Source organism: Sinohyriopsis cumingii, chromosome 4 (assembly GCF_028554795.1).
Source record: "Sinohyriopsis cumingii isolate HCF-2022 chromosome 4, ASM2855479v2, whole genome shotgun sequence".
NCBI classification, from domain to species: Eukaryota; Metazoa; Mollusca; class Bivalvia; order Unionida; family Unionidae; genus Sinohyriopsis; species Sinohyriopsis cumingii.
Window position 1 is genome coordinate 84,877,051 of NC_142964.1, and position 24,791 is coordinate 84,901,841.

The 24,791-nt window shown below is 36.2% G+C and overlaps 1 protein-coding gene across 1 annotated transcript in view; it reads right to left on the bottom strand.

Moving 5' to 3' along the window:
- Positions 1–24,791, bottom strand: part of LOC149801580 (importin-11-like) — a 128,595-nt gene that overhangs the window by 23,866 nt on the left and 79,938 nt on the right. The window contains exons 21-23 of the mRNA XM_089955813.1: positions 15,405–15,485; positions 10,348–10,443; positions 9,443–9,556 (exon numbers count right to left, since the gene is read on the bottom strand). Coding sequence (XP_089811939.1) covers positions 9,443–9,556; positions 10,348–10,443; positions 15,405–15,485 — 291 coding nt within the window. The remainder of the gene's footprint in view (positions 1–9,442; positions 9,557–10,347; positions 10,444–15,404; positions 15,486–24,791) is intronic.

Consider the following 24,791-nt stretch of genomic DNA (forward strand, 5'->3'; position numbering starts at 1 on the left):
GTTTTTCTCCTGAATTTCTGATCAACTCGAATTTGCTAATAGGAAGAACATAATCGGCAATTGATATATCGTCGACTATCGCCTGAATAAACATACCATGATAATATTCAACATCATTCGCAAGTTGATTTAAAATCTTCACTCGTCCGATAATTTCGCTACATGAGCCTGATTTATTTAAGATGCATTCATGAAAGGATTCCCGCAATAAATTTAATTGTAATTTATGTTCTTGAATAAATTCGTCGAGGGTTCTTCTTACCAAGATACCGTCTATGGGGGCTATTATCCTGTTAATGTGGGTAGCGTCGAAGATTTCCACGCCGGGGGGAATTTTAGGAAGAGGCAACCACGAGAGAATTTTTTCGTCCCTAAAAGTAAAAGCGAACATTACCAGGTTAAATTTGTGGTTATTTATGAGGTTGATGGCGCTGTGGATCAGAGTCTTGTGTTTGATATCTCCATACCATCCTTCGTCGGTGGTAAAATCTTCTTTTTTTGGTTCCGGTTGCTCTGGAGGAGCTTCCTCGTGAAAACCTGGAATAAAAACATCTGGTTTTTCTGGTTTTGCCAGAGGTGCGATTTCAGGCCAACCTAATATGGTCCTAATCGATGATTGGTAAATATCTACCATGTACGGTGATTTCACTTCTATCATCGATGACAGTGTTGGATCGTGCGCAGATATCTTTATTCCCGGAGTAGCATCGCCGGTTATATTTGATATTCTACTGGTAAATTCCTTACCTAGTTGCTCAATTTCATAACTGCCTGTTGGTATGCCAACGACGATCCAATCAGGTGTTCCATCGGGTTTGTTTTTGTTGGCAAAAACAAGTGAATTGTTTGATAATAATCTGCCGAATGATTTCGATCTAACATTAGGCCAACTGTTGTAGACACGCAGCTGCGTTAATGCAATTTCTTTGACGCTGATTGGTGTTGGAAAATTAATGCTAAATTCTGGCTTCGTTGAACTTAGCGATATTAACGTTGTTGTCGGCGGTGTCGTGTTTGTCACGATCTGGGCTAGTTCGGACATTATTAATATTCATTTGTTCAATCTCCGAGTAAATACTGATCATTGCCGAAAATTCTGGATCGGAGATAACGCCATCGTTGAGACTCTCGGAAAGCAGCGATGATAATTTCGAATACAAGTCGTTGACCTGGGATAATTTATTCTTGTACAATGATAACTTTTCACTCGTGCACGAGGATATCTTTTTCGCTACGATATTGAGAACACCAGCGATTGTCGTTGTCGACGAGATTATTATCGTTGCTACGATCGGCGCGATTGTTGTTACCGCGGATAAAATTATTCCCGCGCCGGCAACTACCGCGGATACCGCGTACACAGCGACGTCAATGATAACTAATCTACGCTGGTATTTTTTTATTTTTGTTTGATATTCGTCGAGGAGCTTTTTTAGCGAATCCTGCCATGAACGCGCCTGATTGTATCGGTAATCCGATGCGGTCATTTATTATTAATTTACCTGACTAATTGGATTCAATGTGATAAATACTCGATAATCATATATTGAGATGTTGGTTCTGTCGTGGTTCTATCTGGTGGTTCTGATGTAAATATTTCCCTGGCATTTTTCTCCATGAAAATAATAAAAAATCCAGGATAATATTCATGAATTTCATGAAATCTGGTTGTTACCTTGAATTTTATCTTGGAAATAAAATTTACTCGATATACGCCATCAAACGGCGCGACAAAAGTACTAAGATTTCCTTCGGGCGTCCATTTGAATTTTTGTGTTTGTACCACAAGTGATATATAATAACTAGTATCTTCTGTCATTAATTCCACTGGTGTATAAATACGCGATAATCTTCCAAGATTCATTGATGATATTTTTGTGTTAATATCGTTAATTTTTGTAGTTGCGTCGAGAAGTTTCGCGTTATAATCTTTAATTTCTCCGTCGTACACTGATGCATCTAACTTTTGACGCGCTAATTCACGTACCACGTTAATTTCATCGTTGATTTTTTTTATTTTCTCATCTATCGATTCACGTATCACGTTAACCCCCTTGGTAAATTCGGGAATAACAAGATCGCTGAGTTTATTAATTTCCTTGCTGATTTTTTTGTTGAGATCGTCGATTGTTGTTTTCTGACTCATCGCGATATTTACTCCGATAATTTCGCCATGAATACTAGTAATTTCATCGTTGATTTTAGTAATATCCTTGTTGAGATCGTCGATGGTTTTTTTATCGATTTTCTGGCCCATCGCGGTATTTATTTTGGTAATTTCCTCGTTGATGGATTTTACTCTCTCGATGAGATCGCTGTGTGTAGTTGAGGAGGTATCGATGAACTTTTTTATATCCTCGTCGAGTTTTTTACCAAGTTTACTTGATACCTCCTCGAGTTTTTTAATATCATTATTTAGCTTGCTAAATCTTTTTGTCACTCTGTCATGAAAATCATCCTGTGATGCCTTATCGGACTTTAGAAGCATCGCCGCTGATAGCTCTTTGTCGGATTTTTCCACATCCGCGATATTGGCCTTCAGGGGTAACTCCGCGATGATATCGGTAATATCAGCAATAGATTTTAATACCATCTCCGATTGACGAGTAAATTGACTGATATGATCATTATATTCTTCTCGCTTGATTATATCAGTTATTTTCACGTTGCTGGTGTGTAATCTTCCCTCGGTATTTTGAAAAACAGCAACTTCGCCAGGATCTACCTCTGACAGTGATAGGAGATTGTTAATATCACTCTTGGTTGCAAATTTTGATGTATCGATGTCGCCTGTTTCTGTTTTTTCCTTCCTGAAGAGGGATCTACCGTAAATGTCAACCATGATATTTATCTACGGTATATTCAAATACAATTTTGTTATAAGGGCCGGATGATTTTGAAATTGCATCAAGAACATTAATTGACTCCGAGCCGCATATCGGTGGATCCGCTAATGTTTGTGTTGGAAGTGTCGAATACCAAATCGGAATATTCAACGAAGACATGTAGTTGATAAATTCTTTCGGTGGTGCTAATCCATACGAGTCAAAGTAAATAACTTCGCGAGGATTAATCGCGTAGGCAACCCAGTGCGTGCCAGGGCCGGTATTTTTATCGAGATTTATTATTCCTGTCTCGGTAGGGTTTGGTTTGTCTGGTAGTTGATCTCGCATAAATACGCCTCTGAAAAATTTTATTTTTTTTTCTTTGCTTCGCTGATCAAATCTAAATTTGAGGCTGGTAGACTCGACTTAGGCCGGATCCGTATGGGGGGCGTCTTAGATAAAGGCCGTCTCCCTTTTTTTTACCGTATCTTCCTCCCATCACTTTTTGTGCTAATTTGGAACCTATACCTCCGAGCGCACCTACTCCTATTGCTTTTGCGGCCGCCGGAAGAATCCCAGTTAATAGCGCTGGAAGAGCAGCTAACAGAGGGAAAATGCCGCCTGTTTTGACCATGTCTCTGATGGCGCCTATGGAGAGACTCACATGAACACCGGAATTCGCTGATTTGGCCTTGGTAAATCTTTCACGTTGACTTCTAGTTAGCGATAGTTTGTTAGGTCCACCATGAATTTGATCGTTTTTCAAGGTTAATTTCAAACCTCTTCGCGCTGTTATTGCTGATTGGAGTTTTTTCATCTGACCCGGGGTCAGAGTTACACTGACGTGTTCGTATGGCATATTAATAACCGCTTAGTCTAAATTTGGAATTTGTCACATATTCTCGACAGGAGCATCGATGACTCTCATTCTGCCGCTGATGCCTTCCAGGATCATTGTTCTATCACCGAGAATCACCGCGATGGCTCTTGCATTTCCACCTGTGTTAATTCTGGCTTTGAAATGGATATCGACAACGGATTGTTTTACCAAGTCGAGATGTTCCAAGGAAAAGTAATAGATGGGATAAAATTTATTAAAATCCAGCTGTGATATTTGCAATCCGGTATCGATATTTTGATCGCGACCCATGAAACTTAGCAAGCGATGATACGCGCGGGCCGTCGAATAGTTGGCAAAATCAATTGATATTTCCTCTGATGGTTCCTGTTGGCCGTTTATTCTCAGTGAAACGTTTGTTGCCTCGAATTGATCGAATATCATATGACTGTGTTCTTGATCGTATCTGTTTGCGGCTTGAAGAGCAACAAAGATGTGTCTAGGTGCCGAAGCGCCCTGTTGTGACGCAATTCGCCAGGTAAATATTCCGTTGATATTAACATCACAGGAGTCGGTCATCGTTGTCAACCAGGACATGACGGATTTTCCGCCTTGATTCATGAATGATAATAATTTTTCTTCCTCGATCATCGATGGAACTATCGCTGGCATCCACAAGGTAAATTTGTTTAGGATTACCTTGCCTGCATCACCTGCACCTGCGCCTGCTTCTCTCCAGATGGCTTTGTCATCACCAGTGGCGTCTCGAATGAAAGTTATCGTGTGTTTTGCTCCATAAATAACTTTTCTGAAATGTCTGCAAAATCCAAAAATGTGAGATAACGGAATTGCACAGGAGAATCTTTGTTCATTGCCAGTCAACATGAATTTCCACGTGGCAAATCCAAGGTTATAATCGGGATTGGTGTTTACCAATACAGCTTCGACGTCAGCAATATTGGCAGCGTTAGCATGTTCGTTCGGTCGTCTGCGCAAATACTGGACATGATCAGCGTGATCAGAATTATCTTTGGCGAACATCATACTAGGACCGGCCGACCTGGTAAAATCATCCGAGTATCTGGCCAGGCCTATTATCGTCGTTGCTAAATCAACGTTACCTGTAATTGACTCTATTTCTCTTCCATCGATCATATAAGTGGCGCTCTTGAATAAAGCCATGATGCCGTTGTTAACGAATCCTACTTTAAAATCTGCTCCATAGGCGATATTATTTGTCCTAACAATTCTCCCAACAACCTCGATATATGCCTCAGATGGAAGAAAATATCTTGTTGTATCGTGGACTTGAATTTCCAAGCGATTATTTGTATTTGGTTCAACTGCATCGTACGAGAAATACTGGAAATCTCGCACGGATGTGTCTCTGCCTACAGGCTCGTCCATGTCGAACACTTCATTTGACACTTGTGCGAACATTTATTATTAAGAATATCATCTAAAACGAAGACCACTACCTGAAATGAAGCTTGTATTAGCAACTTCATTTGCGAGATTTGTCTTAGCAACTTCCTGCGCTATATTTGTCTTAGCAACTTCCCTTGTGAGATCATTTATTTTTTTATTTGCTGCGTCGTTTATGGCTTTACTGACTTCGGGCGGCATTTCTCTGGTGCTAGGTAATTTGACGGGTTGTTTTTTGCGCATTAAATTTAATATTTTACTTTTGACAACATTGAAGCCTTTACTGGCCAAATTACCGATACCAGAAATGGCAGTCTCGCCGATCTTTCCTATTGCTTTTAACCCGAACTGTTTGATCACGGGTCCGATTTTAGGTATTACTCGCGTAACGAGACTTCCAATGATATCGCCGAATCCATTACCGTGAATATATTTGTACACGGGCAATCTAGAGTTTACTATGCGGACCTGTTTGGGTCTGCGCTGATGTTTGTGAACAATCATGTTATTTCAATTGTGTTGTTTTAATCGATGAGCTCATCGACAAGTTCCTTGTAAATGTGAGAATTAATGATGCCACCGCGGAATAATCGCTGACAAATATCTGAGGCTTCGTTGATTACTTCGCGAGAGTTATTTCCGGCTCGTTTTCCTCCGATTAATACCTCGAGGCGAGATACATCGTTGACAACACTGTCAGGGCAAATGGTATATCCGCTTCCTGTCTTTGGTTTTGTTTCATCTGACGATGGACCTGACGAATCAGACGACAGTGGTGAATAAATTTGTAGAGGTGAAGGGGGGGAACCCTTAAAAAACCAACCCTCTGTTGGATCAATACCCCATCTTACTTTGGGGGAAAGTACGGGACTCTTCCAGATTGTCGGGTCATACGGTTTTTTAATGTCTTGGTATTCACTGGAGCGGGGGGGTGATGATTCTGAAGGGGGGTGGAAGGAAGGGGGGGGGAACTGGGAGATTAACGTATCACTCGCCATTGTAGGTGATGAAATTGTCCTTATCTTCATTAATTTGTATTCACCAACATCCGATATAAATTTTGTAAAATTTTCATCAGAATATTTTATTGGTTTTCCTAAAGTACCAAAATAAATTATAGCCAGCCAATCAACTTCTTCGACTTTATCAGCAATATCTTTTTTCAATAAAAATCTTTTATTTTCCAGAGAATTATCCGCAGCCATCTGAATTTTTGAATCATAGTTACTGAGTAAATGCAACAAGTTCTTTTTCAAATAGTTATCAGCGGATATTCTAGTATCAATTAAGCTTGGAGGAAGTTCATATTCTTCCTTCATTCCTATATCTTCGGAAAATTGTTCTTTAGGTTCTGCTGGTTTAACTATCGGTGCCTGTGGTTGAATATCTTCTTTTTTCCTTCTTGATTTTCTCTCTTTTTTCTGAGGTGTAATTTTTTCTTTTGGTCTAGCTCCTAATTCCTCTAGTTGAATTATTGGTTCCTGTGGTTGAATATCCTCTTCCTGTGGTATTACTTTTCTCTTCCGTGTTTTAGCTTTTTCTTCCTTTTCCTGTTGTTTTCTTTCTTTCGCTTTCTTCTTTTCTTCTTTTTCCTGTTGTTTTCTTTCTTTCGCTTGCTCCATATTATATTTTTGTGTATCTCTTGCTGCAGATATATATCTCCTGTAACGCGGATCCGTTGTCTTCCTTATTGATGTTGTTTCTGTGTAAACTTTATATACCATGTCATACCAACTGTCGCGAGTTGCATATTTTTTTTTTCCTATTGCAGTCAGAAATGTATTTCGATTGCTAAAATAATCTTCCGCAAATTGGCCAATTTCATCTATATTATACAGTGTCGAGAGCGGTTGTGATATTATTTCCCATCCCTCATCGGTGAAATTTTCTCTTAAATTATCGATATTATATTTTCCTTTTATCATTACAGTTTTTCCTCTTCCAGGTTTTCCTTTACTTGCTCCAGAATCAATTGCAAGTTGCCCCTGTTGTGCTGCTGCTATTGCTAATCGATCGGGTAATGTTCGTGATTGTTCCTCAATACCTTTCAACATGGGAAAAATTCCCTTTTTCCTGGTATCTGGATCTTTTTCGTCGCCAAATACAACTTGCTCGATTGTTCCGGTAACTGGCTTCAACCATTTCGATGATACCTCGGCAATTCCATGTTGTACATCTTCGTAACCACGAACATTTCTCTTAAATAATTGTTTTGTCGGGATAAGCTTCTTTAATGCCGCTAATTGCTCTCGCGCTAATCTGGCAGAATGAGGCTCTCCAACTGTACTAGCTTTCGGACTCATATTATTTTCAACTATATTGTTTTAATGCGAGGTAAAATTAGGATCAGCAGCCAAATCTTCGCAAACTTTGTCGACACCAGAATAAATTTCCCCCCCCCCCAAAATCTTTGTTTTTTACTTGTCCAGAATCATTGATTTTGCTCACAAAAATTGCAATCGGGAACGAATTTACGCAAATTATTTTTCGTGGGAAGGCTTATTTTTGAAATCTGAGGCTTCTACGGAGAAAGTTCTTGTAGGAGGCTTTATTTGGTCTGGGAGTCTGGTCTGTAGAACTTCCCTGCTGCTGCCATCATGGTAGTTTTCCTTCTTAGTACATTTTGATCAAACTGGTTAAAAATTTGATATGATCAAGCTTGTAGTTTTAATGACATGATGTCTGGAAACAATTTTGATTACTGTGGGTATGTATAATTGTGCCATCAAGAGCATGTACATGTTTGTGTATGGGTGAAATCTGAGAATATTACTATGCAAAATAGCATCCACTTAGCTAAGTTTGTTTTTTGAATTCTTTAGCCAGTTTTCAAACATGTGTCACATAATGTTGCTTCTACAGAGCTGTTGACAGCTACAGTTTGCTGTACTTTCTATGGATGTATTTAAACAATATGGGCTGTGGTTTAAGGTTTCATTGTTACAGAAAAGTCTATTTGCACAAAGATGCAACATGCCTTTGTTCTGTTCATTTATTAGGACTTTTAACATTTCAGCATATGTGTGGTCAAACCTGCCAACCACTTGTGAGTTATATACTGTTTACATGCAAAATAAAGCAATGTAATTTATGAGTATTTTTTGTAACAAATAAAATGGTCTTTTAGATTGTGAAGGTATGCACCAAGGTACATACGTGAATTGTTTTGACCAATTCATGCTTCATGCAAACTGTAGTGTACATTGGAGGCTTAGCAGATAGGGGTTCATCAGCAGAGTCATGAGTATTTCTAGAGCCTTTGTGCAATATAAATTAACAAGCACACCCATTAAAATCTGGTGTGTTTGGCAAATCAGTATGTATATTTCACATAATATATAAGTTGCTTTGTCTACATTGATCTATTTGCTATACCCCCTCCACTGTAGAGGAGCTATATAGTAATCCTTCTCACCACTATGAAATGGGTGTATAGTAATCCTCCTGTCCACTATACAAATTGGTATATTGTAATCCCCTTGTCCACTGTAAAATGGGCATATTGTAATCTCTCTGTCCACTATACAACATACCCAAAAGATTTGAGTAAAACTTCGCAGTATGCATTGTAAAATTTTAAATGCATGCATAAACCAATGCAGATGAATTATTGAGAATTTGAAAGCACTTTTACAACAACAAACATTTGCTGCAATTACTGCACATTCACTGTGCATTTAAGATTTTAAAATTAACATATTTTGTTTTGTATAATGATTAGAAACTTTTATGTTCTTGCAAACTTGTTTGTATCATTTTGTAATATGTTAATGACAATAAAATGTTTAAACTAAAACAAAATTAATTTATTACTGGAGAGAAATTCAAATATACTTATTGTAAATCACATGTAAGCATTACATTATAGTAAATTTAATGAAACCATTTGTCACTAAAATTAAATTTGTACAATATTGTACAAAAAGTAATTTAAAGACCAATGAAATGACAGTTTTTATTTAACAATAGGTTGATTTTTTCACTGCTATGTTCTTCTAATATGAAACCTGTAAGCAATTACACCAAATTTTTTTTGGGCTTATTGATAATTTCCTAAAATGTTAAATGTTTTTAAATTCAAATTCTGTGAAAAAGTGCCTCTAACTTAGCCAATACAGCAAACATTTCTCTGCATCATGATCGATCTTGAATTATGTACATGAAATTCCACAACTGCAACCGAATATCAACGTGTACAAAAAATGCTGCCTTGGACCTCCATAACTCTACATGGTACTCTATCAACTGATCCATTTCAGACAATACTCTTGACATGTTTCCATCAACAAAACCATCTCATATACATTTATTTATGTGTACATACACTGGGTAAATTCTAAAATAGTTGACCTACATCTTTACCCAACTGCAGTGACATCTCTTCCAATAATTTCCAGATAAACTCTTGATTCTGTAGGATAATTCTTCCAAATATGGCAAGATAAAGGGAGTTAACTACAGGATGCTCCTGAAAGTAGAACAGAGATAAGCACAAAATGAAAAGTAAATGTAAACTACCATGTATACTTGCATATATGTTGAGTCCAGATCAAGGTGTATATTGCTTGCTCTACCCATTACTTCAAACAAACTGCACAGACCCACACCTGCCAGGGTTTTATGCAATGGCAGATCTGGGCCTGTGCAGTTTACAGATGGATTGACTTATAAACATGTACATGTAGTACAGGAAGTTTATTGTAGTCTATAATTAGAATCGATTTATGTGTGTGTGTGTGTATATATATATATATATATACACACACAGAACATTCACACAAACTGAAATTATATTTCACACTATATTGTTTGTTTTAAGGTCATTATATATATATATATATATATATATATATATATATATATATATATATATATATATATATATATATATGTGTGTGTGTGTGTGTAAAAAAAAAAATATATATATATATATATATATATATATATATATACACACATACACACACACTCACTTTGCACCTAAGTAATCTCTGTTTCCATCAATAGTTACAGCATCAATAGTTACAGCATGTTCAGAATTAACCGCCCAGCCAAGGTTAACCACTGGCTAACTCCGATTTCCTTCAACTGAAACTCATATTAACATCTGATTTGCAGAGTGAGAAAGGAAAAAGCTGACGTCAAACAAGTTTAAACTTTTAAACAGGAAAGAAAATAGCATCCTCCATTTTTCCTCAAAAATGTATATAAAAAGAAAGTTTATTTGCTTCCTATCTTTTTAGAAACAAAGAAACTTACATCTTTGTCCAGCACTGCTTGGAAGAATGATGGCAGTATACTTCTAAACACTTCTGGTCCTTCTTTTGGGAAAGCCTTGAAAACCAGTTCAATAACCTAAATTCAAAAACAACATTATTACTGACTGCACTTCTAACATTTACTGGATTTCAAAATCTTTACAATTTTAACAAAGAGCATAAAGGATATACATAATGTATATATGAAAAAGAAATTGGGATCCTGAGGTTTAGAAAAACTATTTTTAGACAAAATAGGTTGGGAACCACTGGTCTACAAAGCCGCAGAACATTCACACAATTTGAAATTATATTTCACACTATATTATTTGTTTTAAGGCCATGAATTTCTTTACTTTTAGATGATGAAATTTGTCAATGTTTTATAAGAAAAGCAAATTTTTAAGCAAATTGTGAAAATTCGCTTTCTGCCTGCTGAAATGAGTCTTCATGAAAAAAAGACAAAAAATTAGTGTTTTAATAAATAAACCACTTCAACCACAATGAAAGGGCTTGAGGAGTGATATCCTATTTTCCAGTCTTCACCACGAGAAAGAGCTATTTTTGTGCCACATGACCTCTGTGCACTTCAGGAAATGCTTAAATGCATGAACTGAGTCTAACATGGTCACTTCCCTAGAGTTATCTATGGATGAAACTGAGTGCATGATGACTCTTTGATTGCCCACTGACAACAGCCTATTTTTGGCTGAAAAACCTGGTTGTGTCATTCAGACCATGGAATCATCCAATCTGAAAAATAGAGATATGTCAGATCCACTGAAATGGCATTAACTCGCTCACTCTGCATGCCAAAACTAAAGCCTATCAGAAAGCTAATATGAGCTAATATTTTCTCCTCGAACAGCCAGAGAAAGAAATTGGCCGATTTTGGAATAAGAAACAAAATGATAATGATGCTGATGTTGCACAGGTCCCTAAACATACAACATATTCCCGCATATACCTTCAAAATGGAGGGCCAACTGATCGATACTGTGCAGTGTGGACATGGCCTATGCTTCCAGGTCAGCTTGTGGTCCCATCTAGTTGCAAAAAGGTCTATCATTGGATGCAAATCAAATGAAAGATCAAATGATAAAGGGACCCTTCCATACTAAGGACTTAGCCCCTTTCGTGAGAGAGAATTGGCCAAGACATTCAACCTGCCAGGGAAAATGTTTGATTTGTATGGATATATTTAGCTGGGAAAACCCGTGTAGACACTCCCAAACCAGAATGCATAGATCAATAATTTGATCCACCTCCTCCACCTCGTTTGAGGAGCAAGGCACCAACACTGAACTGTCTAACAAGTTCAGAACTAATTTCCTGCAAAGTTGGTCACTCCAGACATAAAAAGGCCATGATTACTGACTTCATTTTCAGATGGTTGATATAAAAGGGAAATTCCTCGGGACCCCAACTGCCACTAACTGTGTCGCTACATGGCAAACAGCAACCATAGGAACTAGCATCCATACAAATCGCAGTTTCTGATTGCAACTTTTCCAAAGGCATTCCTGCCATAATCCAACCTTTGTTACAGCACTGATACATGAAAACTACTACTCTGGTTGTTATATTGACTTTCTCCTAACTGTTAGAAACTGACTTTGAGCTCAATAACCTGTAACACAGGCAAATGAGCGAAACAATGCTGACATTGTTTCTTATCTCCTTTATCAATGTGTCTACTATGTTGAGGAGCCTGTTGTCTCCTGAAATTAGATTGCTGACAAAACTGCTGCTGTTGCTATAAGTATTTGACCTCTTGAATCTTTGCATATGATCAACTCTCCTTTGAGGCCAAGATTGATTTGGCCTGAATGTCTGTGTAGTAGGCATAGTCAGTTGATGGTTTTGTGCTGCTTGCCTCTTCACTTCCTTTATCCTACCACCAAATAATAGGTGTGACCCAAAAGGAGTGGCATGAAGCATCAAGGCGTGGTGTGATTTGAGTGATGATGAGTTAAGACGGTCATCTCATCTCAGAAATTTTGAACTGGAAGAAGCCATCAAAGCATCTGCCACTGAATGGTGTGTAGTTCTGTGATAACCTTAGCAATCCTAGCCATTGATTCCCAATCACTGGTCACTGTTTGCTTTTTTAGCAAACTGGAAAATGGCTATCAATGCTAGTCCAATAATGATGTTGCGACTATGTTCCTAATGAGCTTCGAGCTGGCATGAAAGCCACTTTAATCCACATTGCAGAACAGTGGGATAGACAAATTCACTTCTGCAATGTTCTTATCTAATGTCAGAAGATCATGTAAATGGGTCCTTTACCAGTGTTCTGAAAAAACTGCCAAAAGTTGATGCTCTTATGTTCCCTAGGTCAAACATTTTTTTTTTTCAACAAATGATCAGAAATTTCTTTTATTTTTGCCGATTGCAGATTAAAGTAGAATGGAAAGAAGAAAGTTCTTCCTCATTAAGTTAACAATGCCTGGACTCCATTTAAACAGATACTGATCTCTACCAGCTGTACAGTATGTAATTGGTAAATCCAGTCAGAATCTCTATCTTTCCAATTAATACTGCTACAAGAAAGTTTTGTATCAGATTAGAAGATTTATATCATCAAAGTTTCGACACTTAGGCAGTAGCCCATGCTTGCTTGTCTGAAACCAGAATGTCCAATTTTTTCTTTCTGTTAGTGTTGAAGTCTCTTCTAATCACTTAGTTGTGGAGGAGTTGGACAGACAAGTGCTGATGCAATTCCATACATATTCATTGGGCTCTCTGTGGTTTTGGGATTTGTCAGAAAAGTATCCTGCAGACTGTCGCTTTTACTTCCGATAAAATATTCATTGTTAAAAAGTGATGATTGAAAGGTTGTGAATAAAAGACCAGAAAGTGGTGAGATAAACATCCTTTCAGTCCTTACTTTTCTGGAAGTTCCTCCTCATCTTCCAAGTCTACTGATGCCTTACTTTTTAGGCCTTGCTTGCAGTTGGTGGTTGTGAATATTCTGAAGCCAGAATAATCCTGCAGATTTCCTTACAGCTGCCTTAAAACAAACTCAGTCCCTTTCATTATTGGATAATGAGTAAGTTAAGGCATCAGAGCTATCCTCACATTTACTGTGTGATTTATCCTAGACATCTCATACATCTGTGTTTGCATGAAATATCCCCACCCCCTACCCCCGGCAACAAAGACAAAGTGTAGCCATCATCCTAAATTAAGTTTGGTATACCATGAGATAAGCCATGAATGAATGGCTTGCTGGTACAGATGGCTGGTAAAGGTTGGTCAGCTCATTTACTGTATGGCTGGCATATCGGGCAGTCAGATGGATGGTCAGAATCAAAACTGTCCGAGCAAATCTTCTGGCAATATGGATGGATCCATCAGTCTGATCTCCATATGGTTCTGTATACAATGCCACAAACCATATGATTCCATATACAATGCCACAAACATCCAGTATGTAGTACAGCTTGCCATAGTGATGGATCTATGGTCACTATGTGGATGGTACAACTAAATGGACTGGCTGGTTGATAGCTGGAGTGATTTCATATGATTTGAAAGGATCCTGACATGGATCATCAAAACCAGAAAAAGATCCATGCATCTTGACTTAAAGGCTTGAATGCTATGCTCAGATATGCAAGGGGGCTTATGCCCATAGGGTTGCCCAGAAATAGGGGTGTGTGATTTGGATTTATTAAACGTTGCTTTAACAATTTTTCAGTCATATCACCACAATGTCTGCAGTATGACAGTTTATGGACATATCTTGCACTGAGGCATCCTGCCGTAGACATGTAGCATGATGTCCCACCCAGTCACATTATTCTGACACCAGTCCGACGAGTCCTAATACTAACCTCTTAATGCTGAGCGCCTAGTAAGACAGCTGTTAGTACCATTTTTTTAATAAGTCTTTGGTATGACTTGGCCGGGATTTGAACCTGTGACCTCCTGCATCTGAGGTGGATGCTCTAACAACTAGACTACCAGAGTGGTCCTTAGAAATGGGGGACATTCCCCTATAAAGTCTAAAATTATCATGCGACTGTGACAAAATGAACAGGCACAAACTGTTCTGAATTTAGTAAGTGTGTCACTGCTTCTTGTACCAATCTATGCAATTGTAACGTGAGAAGCATAGAAGATGAACCTGCTGTCCATTGTTCCTCCAATTATGCAGACTCGACATCATACATCTGAATCTAACTTCTGATGTGTGGGGGGGAAAACCAATGTGATGTTCCCCCACTATGCTTAAAAGTGCCATTATACCCCCAGCACTCTTTCAAGTCACTAGCCCATGCAAACCAATGAGCCACTATGGCTGCCACTTCCATTAATTGTCTCTAATGACATGCAAGGGAGAGCATTTGGCTTATTTTTGATCTCTAAACCTGCCATTTTTTGTTCTTAAAAAGGCAAATCATTTGTGGTTTTTTTTGACAAAGTTGTATACATTTTTTTCTTCTTTTTTTTCATAATGGTGGCAATATTTGATGGTGGATTGGCATCTTTTCTGAAAATGAAAAAACAAAACATACCAGAAGGCTCTCTGCCAAATTTGGTCAAACCAGGTTGCTGCCTGTTGGTGTTTTTTTAAAGAAGCCTAAAATAGCAACTGCTGACAGGTACAAAGTGGATGCTGGACCATGCTCTATTTTATCTTCTCCTTATGGCCAGGTCAGTGAATGATAAAAAATTTCTAATTTGATTTGAAATGTTACCATTTATTTAAACATTTGCATATCATATAAATATAAGGTCTATGTATATAAAAAATATTAATGCAAATTAAACAATTGCAATGCATGTTTGTAACTGTAGCATGAATGAAGAAAGAACAAATTCTGAGGATATAAATCCAATATGAAATGTTCACATTTTCAGGTTAAACAGCAAACATTTGGGAATTGTCATAGTTTCATAAAGACTCAATTTGAAGCAAGTACCAAAGTTCTAGAGTTTTGCAACACTCAAGTATATTCCAACAGTCACAGAAACTGGCATGAAAATAATCCCAGTATGCAAGATAAACTATAACTCAGAACTGACAGTCAGTTAAAAAGAATTTACCCTTAAAACCAGAACAACTCCCTCTGTTCTTAGATCTGTGAGAAGAGTGGCAAATGATCTTACTAGGTCTGAGGAATATATCTGCCAAAAAAAGAAGAAAAAAAGGTAAAGCATTTTAAACAAGATATATACCAGTATGAAATGGATACTGCAGCAATATGCAAAGGCAAAGTTCTAAGTCAAACAGGGGTCATTATCTTCATGAAATTCCATCAGAAAATAATTGATTCCCATCTTAAGACCAGTCTGTGGAATTCATTTGTTTTCTAAGTCTATAGCTGCAAAAATGAAAACCTTACGATGCATAAGTGTAATTATTGCTATTATAAGTGGCAAAAAAGCATAATTTGGGCATAAAAAGTTTAATCAATATATTACATGCCAGAATTACAATTTACAGCAAGAATGAATAAGATAAATTGTTATGATTAACCTGGTTCTGCAGCTGGTTAAAATTCTTGTCAAAAAAAGCAAAATCAATATGGAGTAGAATCAGAATACAAACACAAAATAAACTGAAAATTATTTATATTCAGCACTCAATTTAACTACTCCACGTCTTACTTTTGTTGATCAGAGAGCTGTAATTCATTACTCTCATATTCTTCTTTTAAAGTTTGTGAAGGGGTGTTGATTTGTTCTTTTTTCAGCTCTGACATGTTTTGGAATTTGAAAAGATCCATCTGCTCTAACATTTTCTGTCAGATAACATCCACATCTCATACCATAAAGCGTTTCACTTGAACTCTGGAGCCATTTTCTTTAAAAGTACAGATTGGTTCACACACTAACTAGCTTATCAATGAAATGAATATGAGAGACAAAGTTCACATGTGAAGAAACCCATCTATTTTCTTAGAAATGGATCACATACAGTTGCTATAAATAGCAAATAAGGAAAGTACTCTTGTGCTATTATGTAGCAGTCACCTTTCTAAGAATATTCTCAACATTATACGTTAATGAATTAAAGAATGATAATAAAATGGCAGAAACAATGTTTTATTGCCTAATTTTTATTTTATTTTTTACTGTACAAAAAAAGCATAATCCATATACAGTCTAGCATAAGACGTAAGTTTGTGAAAAAAACTAATGGTTACGCCAAAAGCTTAATGGTTGTCATTATGTAGCTCTGTTCAGATATAATTCTGGCAGACTTATTTATTTAAATCATTCATTGGAATTACTAAAGTGCCCATTGACTTTGAATAAATATATAACTTTGTGACTTTTGTTAACTGTTAAATATATATATAATTTTCATTCAAGTCATTTAGTTGTTGTTGTTGTTGTTGTTGTAGGGCTTAATGCCATTTTTCAGCACAAGATAGGCCATACATGGCGGCCAGTATTAATGGTGGAGGAAGAACCCGGAAAACCCCCGGAAAGAACCACTGACCCACGAGAAGCTACTGGCAAGCTTTCTCACATAACCACATTAGCCGAATCCGAGACTCGAACCAACGCAGACAGAGAAGTCATTTAGTACTGACGTTTTTAATTTTAAGATTATATGCATGGGTCATGTACTATAAGATGAAAACATGTATAAAATGCAGTACTATTTTCTTCATGAAATCTCAAGGCTGAGGTACCAAGTTTAAGTAAACATCATCACTTCGTCCAAATAGGCCATTAGTGACATGAAAGGAGGTCAAAATAATATTACGTGATCCAAAGAGGACATTTGTACTGTAGGGAGGTCAGGCTGCTCTAGGTTGTGATTGGGTAAAAACTAGAACAGCAGTTGTTGACTGAAAAAGTATTTTACAGTTTTAAATTATTCACTGAAATCCTGGAAACATTCTCTAGTAACTTCGAGTTTAGCTTCTCCATGCTAGAATAAATTATCTTCTTATATAAGCAATTTTTATGCAGCCTTTCTCATTCTTAAGAGTCTATATGAATCTTCTCAGTGATAATTTGAGAGCTTAATTTATTTATTCACTGTTCCTTGGAATTACTTAGTTTAAACATCTATCTTAACAGACAACAGAATATACCAGATCAATGTGAAACATTCATGGACATATCTGGGACATAATATTCTTTGGATTTACTTTGAATTAAAAGTTAAAACGTTTGGATATTAAAACAGTGATTGTTCTGTAGCTTTAGCCCATAAGCACATTAGAATATCTGAAAAGACTTGGAACTGACAGAACATTTAGAAATTTTAGGAATTCATACCATACTGAAAGTTATTTTTAATTCTTTCACTTTGTATTGAAGGAAATAAATTTATATCTTAAATTATTTAATAATTGTTGGTTTTGTTCTGTCTTCTTACGTAGTTTAAGCCCCATGGAGATAATATGATTCATTCAAAGAAATTCTGTATTGCATTATTGTTATGTCAGGCCATTTAAGACTATTGGAATTCATTCAGAACATTCTATACCTTTGGACTTGTGATCGGACATTTAGGATTATCTGGGATACAATTACAATACTGTCTTTTAAATTTTCACTTTGAAAGTTAGAGAAATAAATGGTTTGCTGACTGTATTAAACTTGTTGGTTTTGCTTCTTTTTGTTACACAGTTTAAGACCTAGAGTTGTAACTATGTCTTGTAAAAACCTCTTTATAAACATCCCCACTTAAATCATGCCGCAATAGCATTTTATGAAAAACTAATGAAAAATTCCAAAATACTGTCAACAAGTTTGCCTCCAGAACATTGTATGGTCATAATCAAGGCTAGGTCTTGAACTCAAATTCAAGTACATTTTTTGAAACAAATGACAGCTAGGCCAAAAGTCTACCCTCAATCTTGGACAAAAGTCAAGTACACCACATAAATTCAATACACATAGCACTAATGCATTACTTACTTCTTCAAGATGTTAAATCTCCAGCCCAACTCTAATATTTCATACCTATCAAGATCCCAGACAGCATTGGTGGATGTGGAGAGTCAAAAAATCTCTTCTGAAGTCTCAAAGGGTTAAAGTGCACACAACCCCCCCAAATTGTGATGTCGTATAATTGGGAATAAGTTATTTACTCATTTAAGTCTATACAAGATGACTGTAAATTCAAATCTGAAAGCACATAATGCTGTTTCAAATAGAAATTAGTTGGCAGACTTAGGGACCAAACACATAAAATAATTTCTGGAGAGGAGGGAATGGTGGTGGGGGGGGAGAGATTTTCTTGTGATTCAGGATATTTGAGATAGAAAAATTTTTTTCTGATGAAAACCCCAGGCAGAATTTTTCTCAGCATAGAAAATTATCTTTTTACATCTGCACTGCTGAAAGGTATTTTCAAACATACAATAGCCATGCTTGAATGAACATATTAACATGAGTGTTTGAACATGCAATGGCCACACTAGAATGTTTTAACATGCAATGGCCACACCAGAATATTTTAATATATAATGGCCACGGTAGAATGTTTTGCCCTTAAAAATGAACCACACTTTCACACTATTCCAAACAATGAAATAATAAATGGAGAAAAATCCAACTTCAAAATACACATTTCAGGCTTGATATCATTAAAATGAAAGAGGAATGTGGTTTTCTTAAACAACTCAATCTATATTCCTTCCTAACAGAGTTCTGACATATACTGTTGATATTAATTATGAAAACAATGTTATTTTCATCACTTACCTTGTCATAAATGACATTTACACTATGAACAGGTATTCCAAGCTGCCCTAGCTGACCAGGTCAATGGGCTGCTAGCAGGGCAAAACTCAAAATTTTGCACATTTTTAACAATAAATTTTATGCCATCACTATTCATAAAATCAATAAATATATGCATTAGTCACAATAACTACTTTTCTTCTATCATTTTATGCATAAATCTTTGTGTTTTTCTTTTATTTTTATATATAAAAATATGTCTGAAGTATGTAAAGGGCATAATTTGTGCAGTGGCGGTTCATCCGAACATTGAAATTTTACATACATGTTTATTGTAAGGTTTGGATTATATGTAGTATTTCCCATGTTACTATATTTAGCACCGTTGTAAAGTAGAGATAATGATTTACATTTTGAGATCTTTACTGTGTAAATCGGTTTTGATTTTACATCAAATTTTACATGATGAAAACTTCAAAATGACAATTTTTCAGGTAAATCTCAATTTTAAAATACAAATTATACATAATTTTAAAGCGTGTTCATTATACTTTATTTCTGTATAAACAGCAGAATTTTCTGTGATGTCATGCAAGATTGCCATGCTTTTTAAAATTTTGCTGGGAATAAACCATATGCAACAGATGGCCTAACACTTATGCAACATGACTCAATGTAAATCCAAGACATATTATGGTCTCTGATATTCCATCCATGAATTATTTATAGCTAGTTTGTAAGTAAAATGGTTCATTTTTAATGTTTTATATTTATTTTTACCTTTATATCTGTATTTTGTTGTTGTTATTGTTGTAGGGTTTAATGCCATTTTTCAGCACACGATAGGCTATACATGGCGGCCAGTATTATTGGTGAAGGAAGGACCCGGCAAAACCCCAGAAAGAACCACTGACCCACGAGAAGCTACTGGCAAGCCTTCTCACATACCCACATTGGACGAATCCGAGACTCAAACCCAAGCAGACAGAGGTGAGATGGCAGTGAACCGCAACGGAGAGCGCTTTTGACCACTTGGCCCCTCAGGGCTCCTCTGTATTTAGAGTAGCTTAAGTCATTAATTGGAGGTCCTATTCTAACACTGAAGGAAAACCTTTTGAGTTCGATTTCCTCGGCTAAGTCAATTTTACACATGAAATACGCATGCAAAAATGGCCTCGGATGAAGCTTGGCATGTTATTTTACGTATTTAAAGTAAATTTGTTGACATTTTTTTTCTTCCTGTATGTGACCGAGCAAGTAACAATTAATAGATTGAATTGGATAGCGATAAAATTGTGACCTTTGACCTTTCTGTTTGTAAACACAATTCACAAAAATGAAAATAAGCTCTGTTACCCTTCTTTATTTCTTTTCACTTTGTTTCTTTTGGTTTTCAATTTTGAGCAAGGTCCAAAATTTAGGATAAGTGTTTATTAACAATGAAAGGGCCTTGTAAATCTAGTTAGCTATAGACTGGCATTTTAGTATGATAAAACTACAAGACCAATCCCCATTTTCCAATTTTTATACATCTACATGCCATTTGTAATTTTTCCAGTCTGTATCAACTCTGTAAATTTTCAGGTCAGCATCATTAAACGTAGCTAAAAGTACCTAATTTATTTTAAATGCTTTGTGCTAAATGAATTAATTTTGCCTCATTTAGAAAAAAAAAGAACAAGCAGTGTTCAACCACAAAACAGGACTATTTTTTTTTAAAACTATTTTGGGCTGAACAAAAAATCTGCACAAATTTAATTAAAATTCTTTTACTTTTTAATATTTTTCTTTTGCTTTGTTACATTCATCAGTTCAAGTGCATCTGACAACTTTTTCTAACCTTACACATTTCAGGTTTATGAGTGGATTAAGAAAGGAGTTATGTTACTTAATATTGTAAACGTCGAGGTAGATACTTTATTGTGAATGCTCCTTAACGGTAATCCACATGCTAGTTTCAAAGTGTTTGTTTTACTAACTTTCTAGATGTGGGCTTGATTGGTACTGGTTGACTATAAAAAAGACAGTCACTCAGTACTGAGAGACAAATCAAACTTCCATTTATTTACAAATATGCTTTATCAGATCAATGGGAGGAATAACTACCATATATACCCACTCTGAAGTCGATTCCAAGTACAATCATCAATGTTCTACTAATTACTCATAACAAACTGTACATTATGCAATGCCAAACCTGGATCTGTGCGGTTTGCAGTTAAACTTGACATTTAAGCAAGTGCATACTTTATCCAGCTTGTCAAAGATTTAATTAGTGGTAATTAAGCTGCCAAACAAATGCTAACCTATTGGTAGTACAGTAGTCCCCCTCTTGAATGGCAACCCCCTGACCAGCAGCCACCCGCTCCTTATGGCCAGAATCCGTTGACACCGACGAGTTTGTGTTCAAAAGTACCCTTCACAAAAGGCCACCCTGCTAACGCGACCAGCGGCATATCAGTGCAATAATATAAAATTTACCAGTCACAAGCGGCCACATTTTAATATGTATCCAGAACCTGTATTTTATTCATAACATGTGTTAAGTAATCCGATTTCTGTTTACCGATGTCAGGTTTTCATTACTAAAAGAAGTGTTGACTAAAGTACATGTAGCACTAAGGTTAATATTATATCATTTACGCCTCACAAGAAGCCACATTTATTCCATAAAGCCGAGAAAGACTCAAATTTTAATCCATACAAAAGGGTAAGTACATGTAATCCAATTAGCCTTACTGCTGTGTTATCATAAGATGTCTGGTTTAGTCACTGATAATTGTTAAGATTACAATTATTGAACAGTAGTAACAGCTGAGAAGTGGCAGTATCGATGTACAATACACAAGTCAGCAGGAAAATAGTTGGATAACCTTTATGGCTACCCTTAGTAAGATGTTGAGCTTGTTCACTTTGATAATTAGTGGCTATTACTACTGACAATAATTGTCAAAATTACAAATCCTAACGGCCACGAGGTCAAATCTGCATGATGTTAATGATACATATCGAAGCCGTTTTGGCTTCTCTCACTTAGTGTAAAGAAATGTATAAAAACAACAGGGTACCAGACTGCGACTAACGAATCACATGACAAGATCACTTCCTTTAAAAACACATGGCAATTTGTTTAGATGCATAACAATTTTTTTTATCAGTATTGTAGTTGGCAACATGAATAACTTACTGCAAAAAGATCAACATGTCATCGTCGAAAAGAAAAGTTCTCAGTTTAGAAGAGAAAGTGAAAGTAATTCAACCAACCCGGGGTGGGTGGGTGTTGAGGATCCCTGCACAAAACTAATGTCAGAAACACTCAGATAAACAATATCGTGAAAGATAAGGAAACACTTCTGCAGAAGTGGGAAGGTGAAATGGACGGAGAAAGGAAGATTGTTTGAGCCAGGAGATGTTTGTATCCTGATTTGAATGACAAGAAAAAGCAACAATTTTGTCAGTTGAATTGGGATATGACGACTTTACCGCAAGTAACGGATGGTTGCACAGATTTCAAGTGCGACACAATATTAAGTGTTCTGTCCTTAGTGGAGAATCAGCTGATGTTAATAATGAAGTTGTCGAAGATTGGAACAAAAGACTAAATGATATATGCAGGGGATATGACAGCCAAGATATTTTTAATTGTGATGAGACTGGTTTGTTTTTTTAGACTGTTACCAACAAAGTGACAGATGATGTGATCTGTAACATAATTATAAAAACAGTTTTAAAACTATATCAATGGTTATTCACAACATTCTTTTGAAAATGATGAAACAGTATGTTTTACATTTATTTCACAACATGTGATTGTTTAATGAAAATATTAAATGTTTTAGAATTAAATGTACTTGTGACTTTTTTCATATGTATTTACTATTCGTATTTGTCATCCCCCTCTAGAAAGGCCACCCTCATTATAAGGCCACTTCCCTGCTGCAATAGGGGTGGCCTTATAAGAGGGGGACAACTGTATATACTAAATGCCTATGAATCTGGATCTGAGAAGCATGATATAGATGCATTGCGAAACCTGGCACGTTAGCTTTGTGTTATAGTCCCTTGGCTAGTACTACAATAACACTACAATAGTACTACAATAGTAGACTGCAGTAGTAAATAAGCAGACATAGATGTAAAAGCAAGTGTTGTTCTTGCCCAGTGTGAATCAAGCAGTTTTATTCATCTTGAACTTATTAAAAACTGGAAATAACACTGCAGTTTGGGTTTCTGTTGCTGCTTTTTTGTGTGTGAATAATTGTATTCTGGAACTGTATTATAATGAAGGATGCTTTAACAAGGAGAACTGTAAATTTTCAGGTTTTCTACCACACTTTAAATCTTAAAGTACTGTAGTATCATTTAATTTCAATGGGCTCAATATTTTTGTTTTTGTATATAAAAAAAGGTATTTTTGTAGGTACTAAAATTTGTGGTTTTGGCTATTAAAGTTTGCATATTTAAGTAAGTATTTAATTTCATGATTTAACCTCTACAAATACCCAAAATAAAGAATAAAAAAGAATAAAACTATGCCAATGCAAACGGTGGTCACTTCAATGTTTAAAACAATACTACCACCTGTATGAGCACAAATCAAAGACCTAGCAAGTTCAATACTTACACCGTGTTTTCAAAAACAAGTTAATAACATCAGTCAAAGTCGGCGCAGCCAACAACACTAAAACAATTCTTCCATCTCTATGAGCATAAATAAAACACCTGTCAAGATTAATCACTTTCGCCATATTTTCGTTTGAGTGCTCAACATCAAAGGAAGCAGACACAACCAACAACACAAGGCCAATTGGTTAGTAAAGTACATATGAATGATCTCTAACTTAAACCACTGTCCAAGTTGCACCATCTGTACTTTCTGACTATTATGACGTTAATACAGTGGCTTAAGAGTCATAAAATTCAACTTAGACACCCCCCCGGTTCCATGACTTTCTAACCCATCAGAAGCTGTAACATAGCGCAGGCGCTTGCTTACCAGGCAACTAATGTTTGTGCCTGCCTCTTGTACAAACCAACTTCAACCACTAGACTTGACAGTAAATAAAGAGTACAAAGAAGAATTAAAGTCACACTTCCACGAGTGGGATGCTAAACAGGTCATGGATGCCATTACAGAAAAGGATGTTACTGGTGATGATCAATGCACAGTATTAGTAAACCTTGCAACCTCATTAATCAATCCAATTCATGCTGAATGGATAATTGCAGCTCACATGACAATGAATGAAAGATCAGACCAAGTTATCACTGGTTTTTAGAAAGCTGGACTTGTTTAATTCAGCAATTTGGGGATTATTTACCTGAGAAGTATTTGTGAGTACCATGAGACTTGACCAACATGATGTTGATGCAGTGGCTTTGTCCAAAAGTCTATGAAGTGTGACCTTTAATAATCTGCTCTAATTAGCATATATACATAGTTTAATTAACAATAATGTTTCAAGAAATAGTTATAGTATTTTAGAGGATTGTTGTTCGTTTGGACTAAAAATGAATGGATAAAATTAAATGTGCTTTCAGAAGGATTTAAACATTTAAACAGCAAAATGAAGGAATGATATGAATAAGTATTAAATTGAATTTTCATTACTGTTATTTTGTATTATTTTTTCTTTCATTTTCAGCATTGCTATTGTTTGTATACCTTATGCTTTTTCTCTATTTTCTTTCTATCCTTACTAAACTCACATTGCGATTTAAGGCAGTGAGTGTAAAATTACAGCTATTGGATAGGATATCGAATGTGTACATTGAAACAAT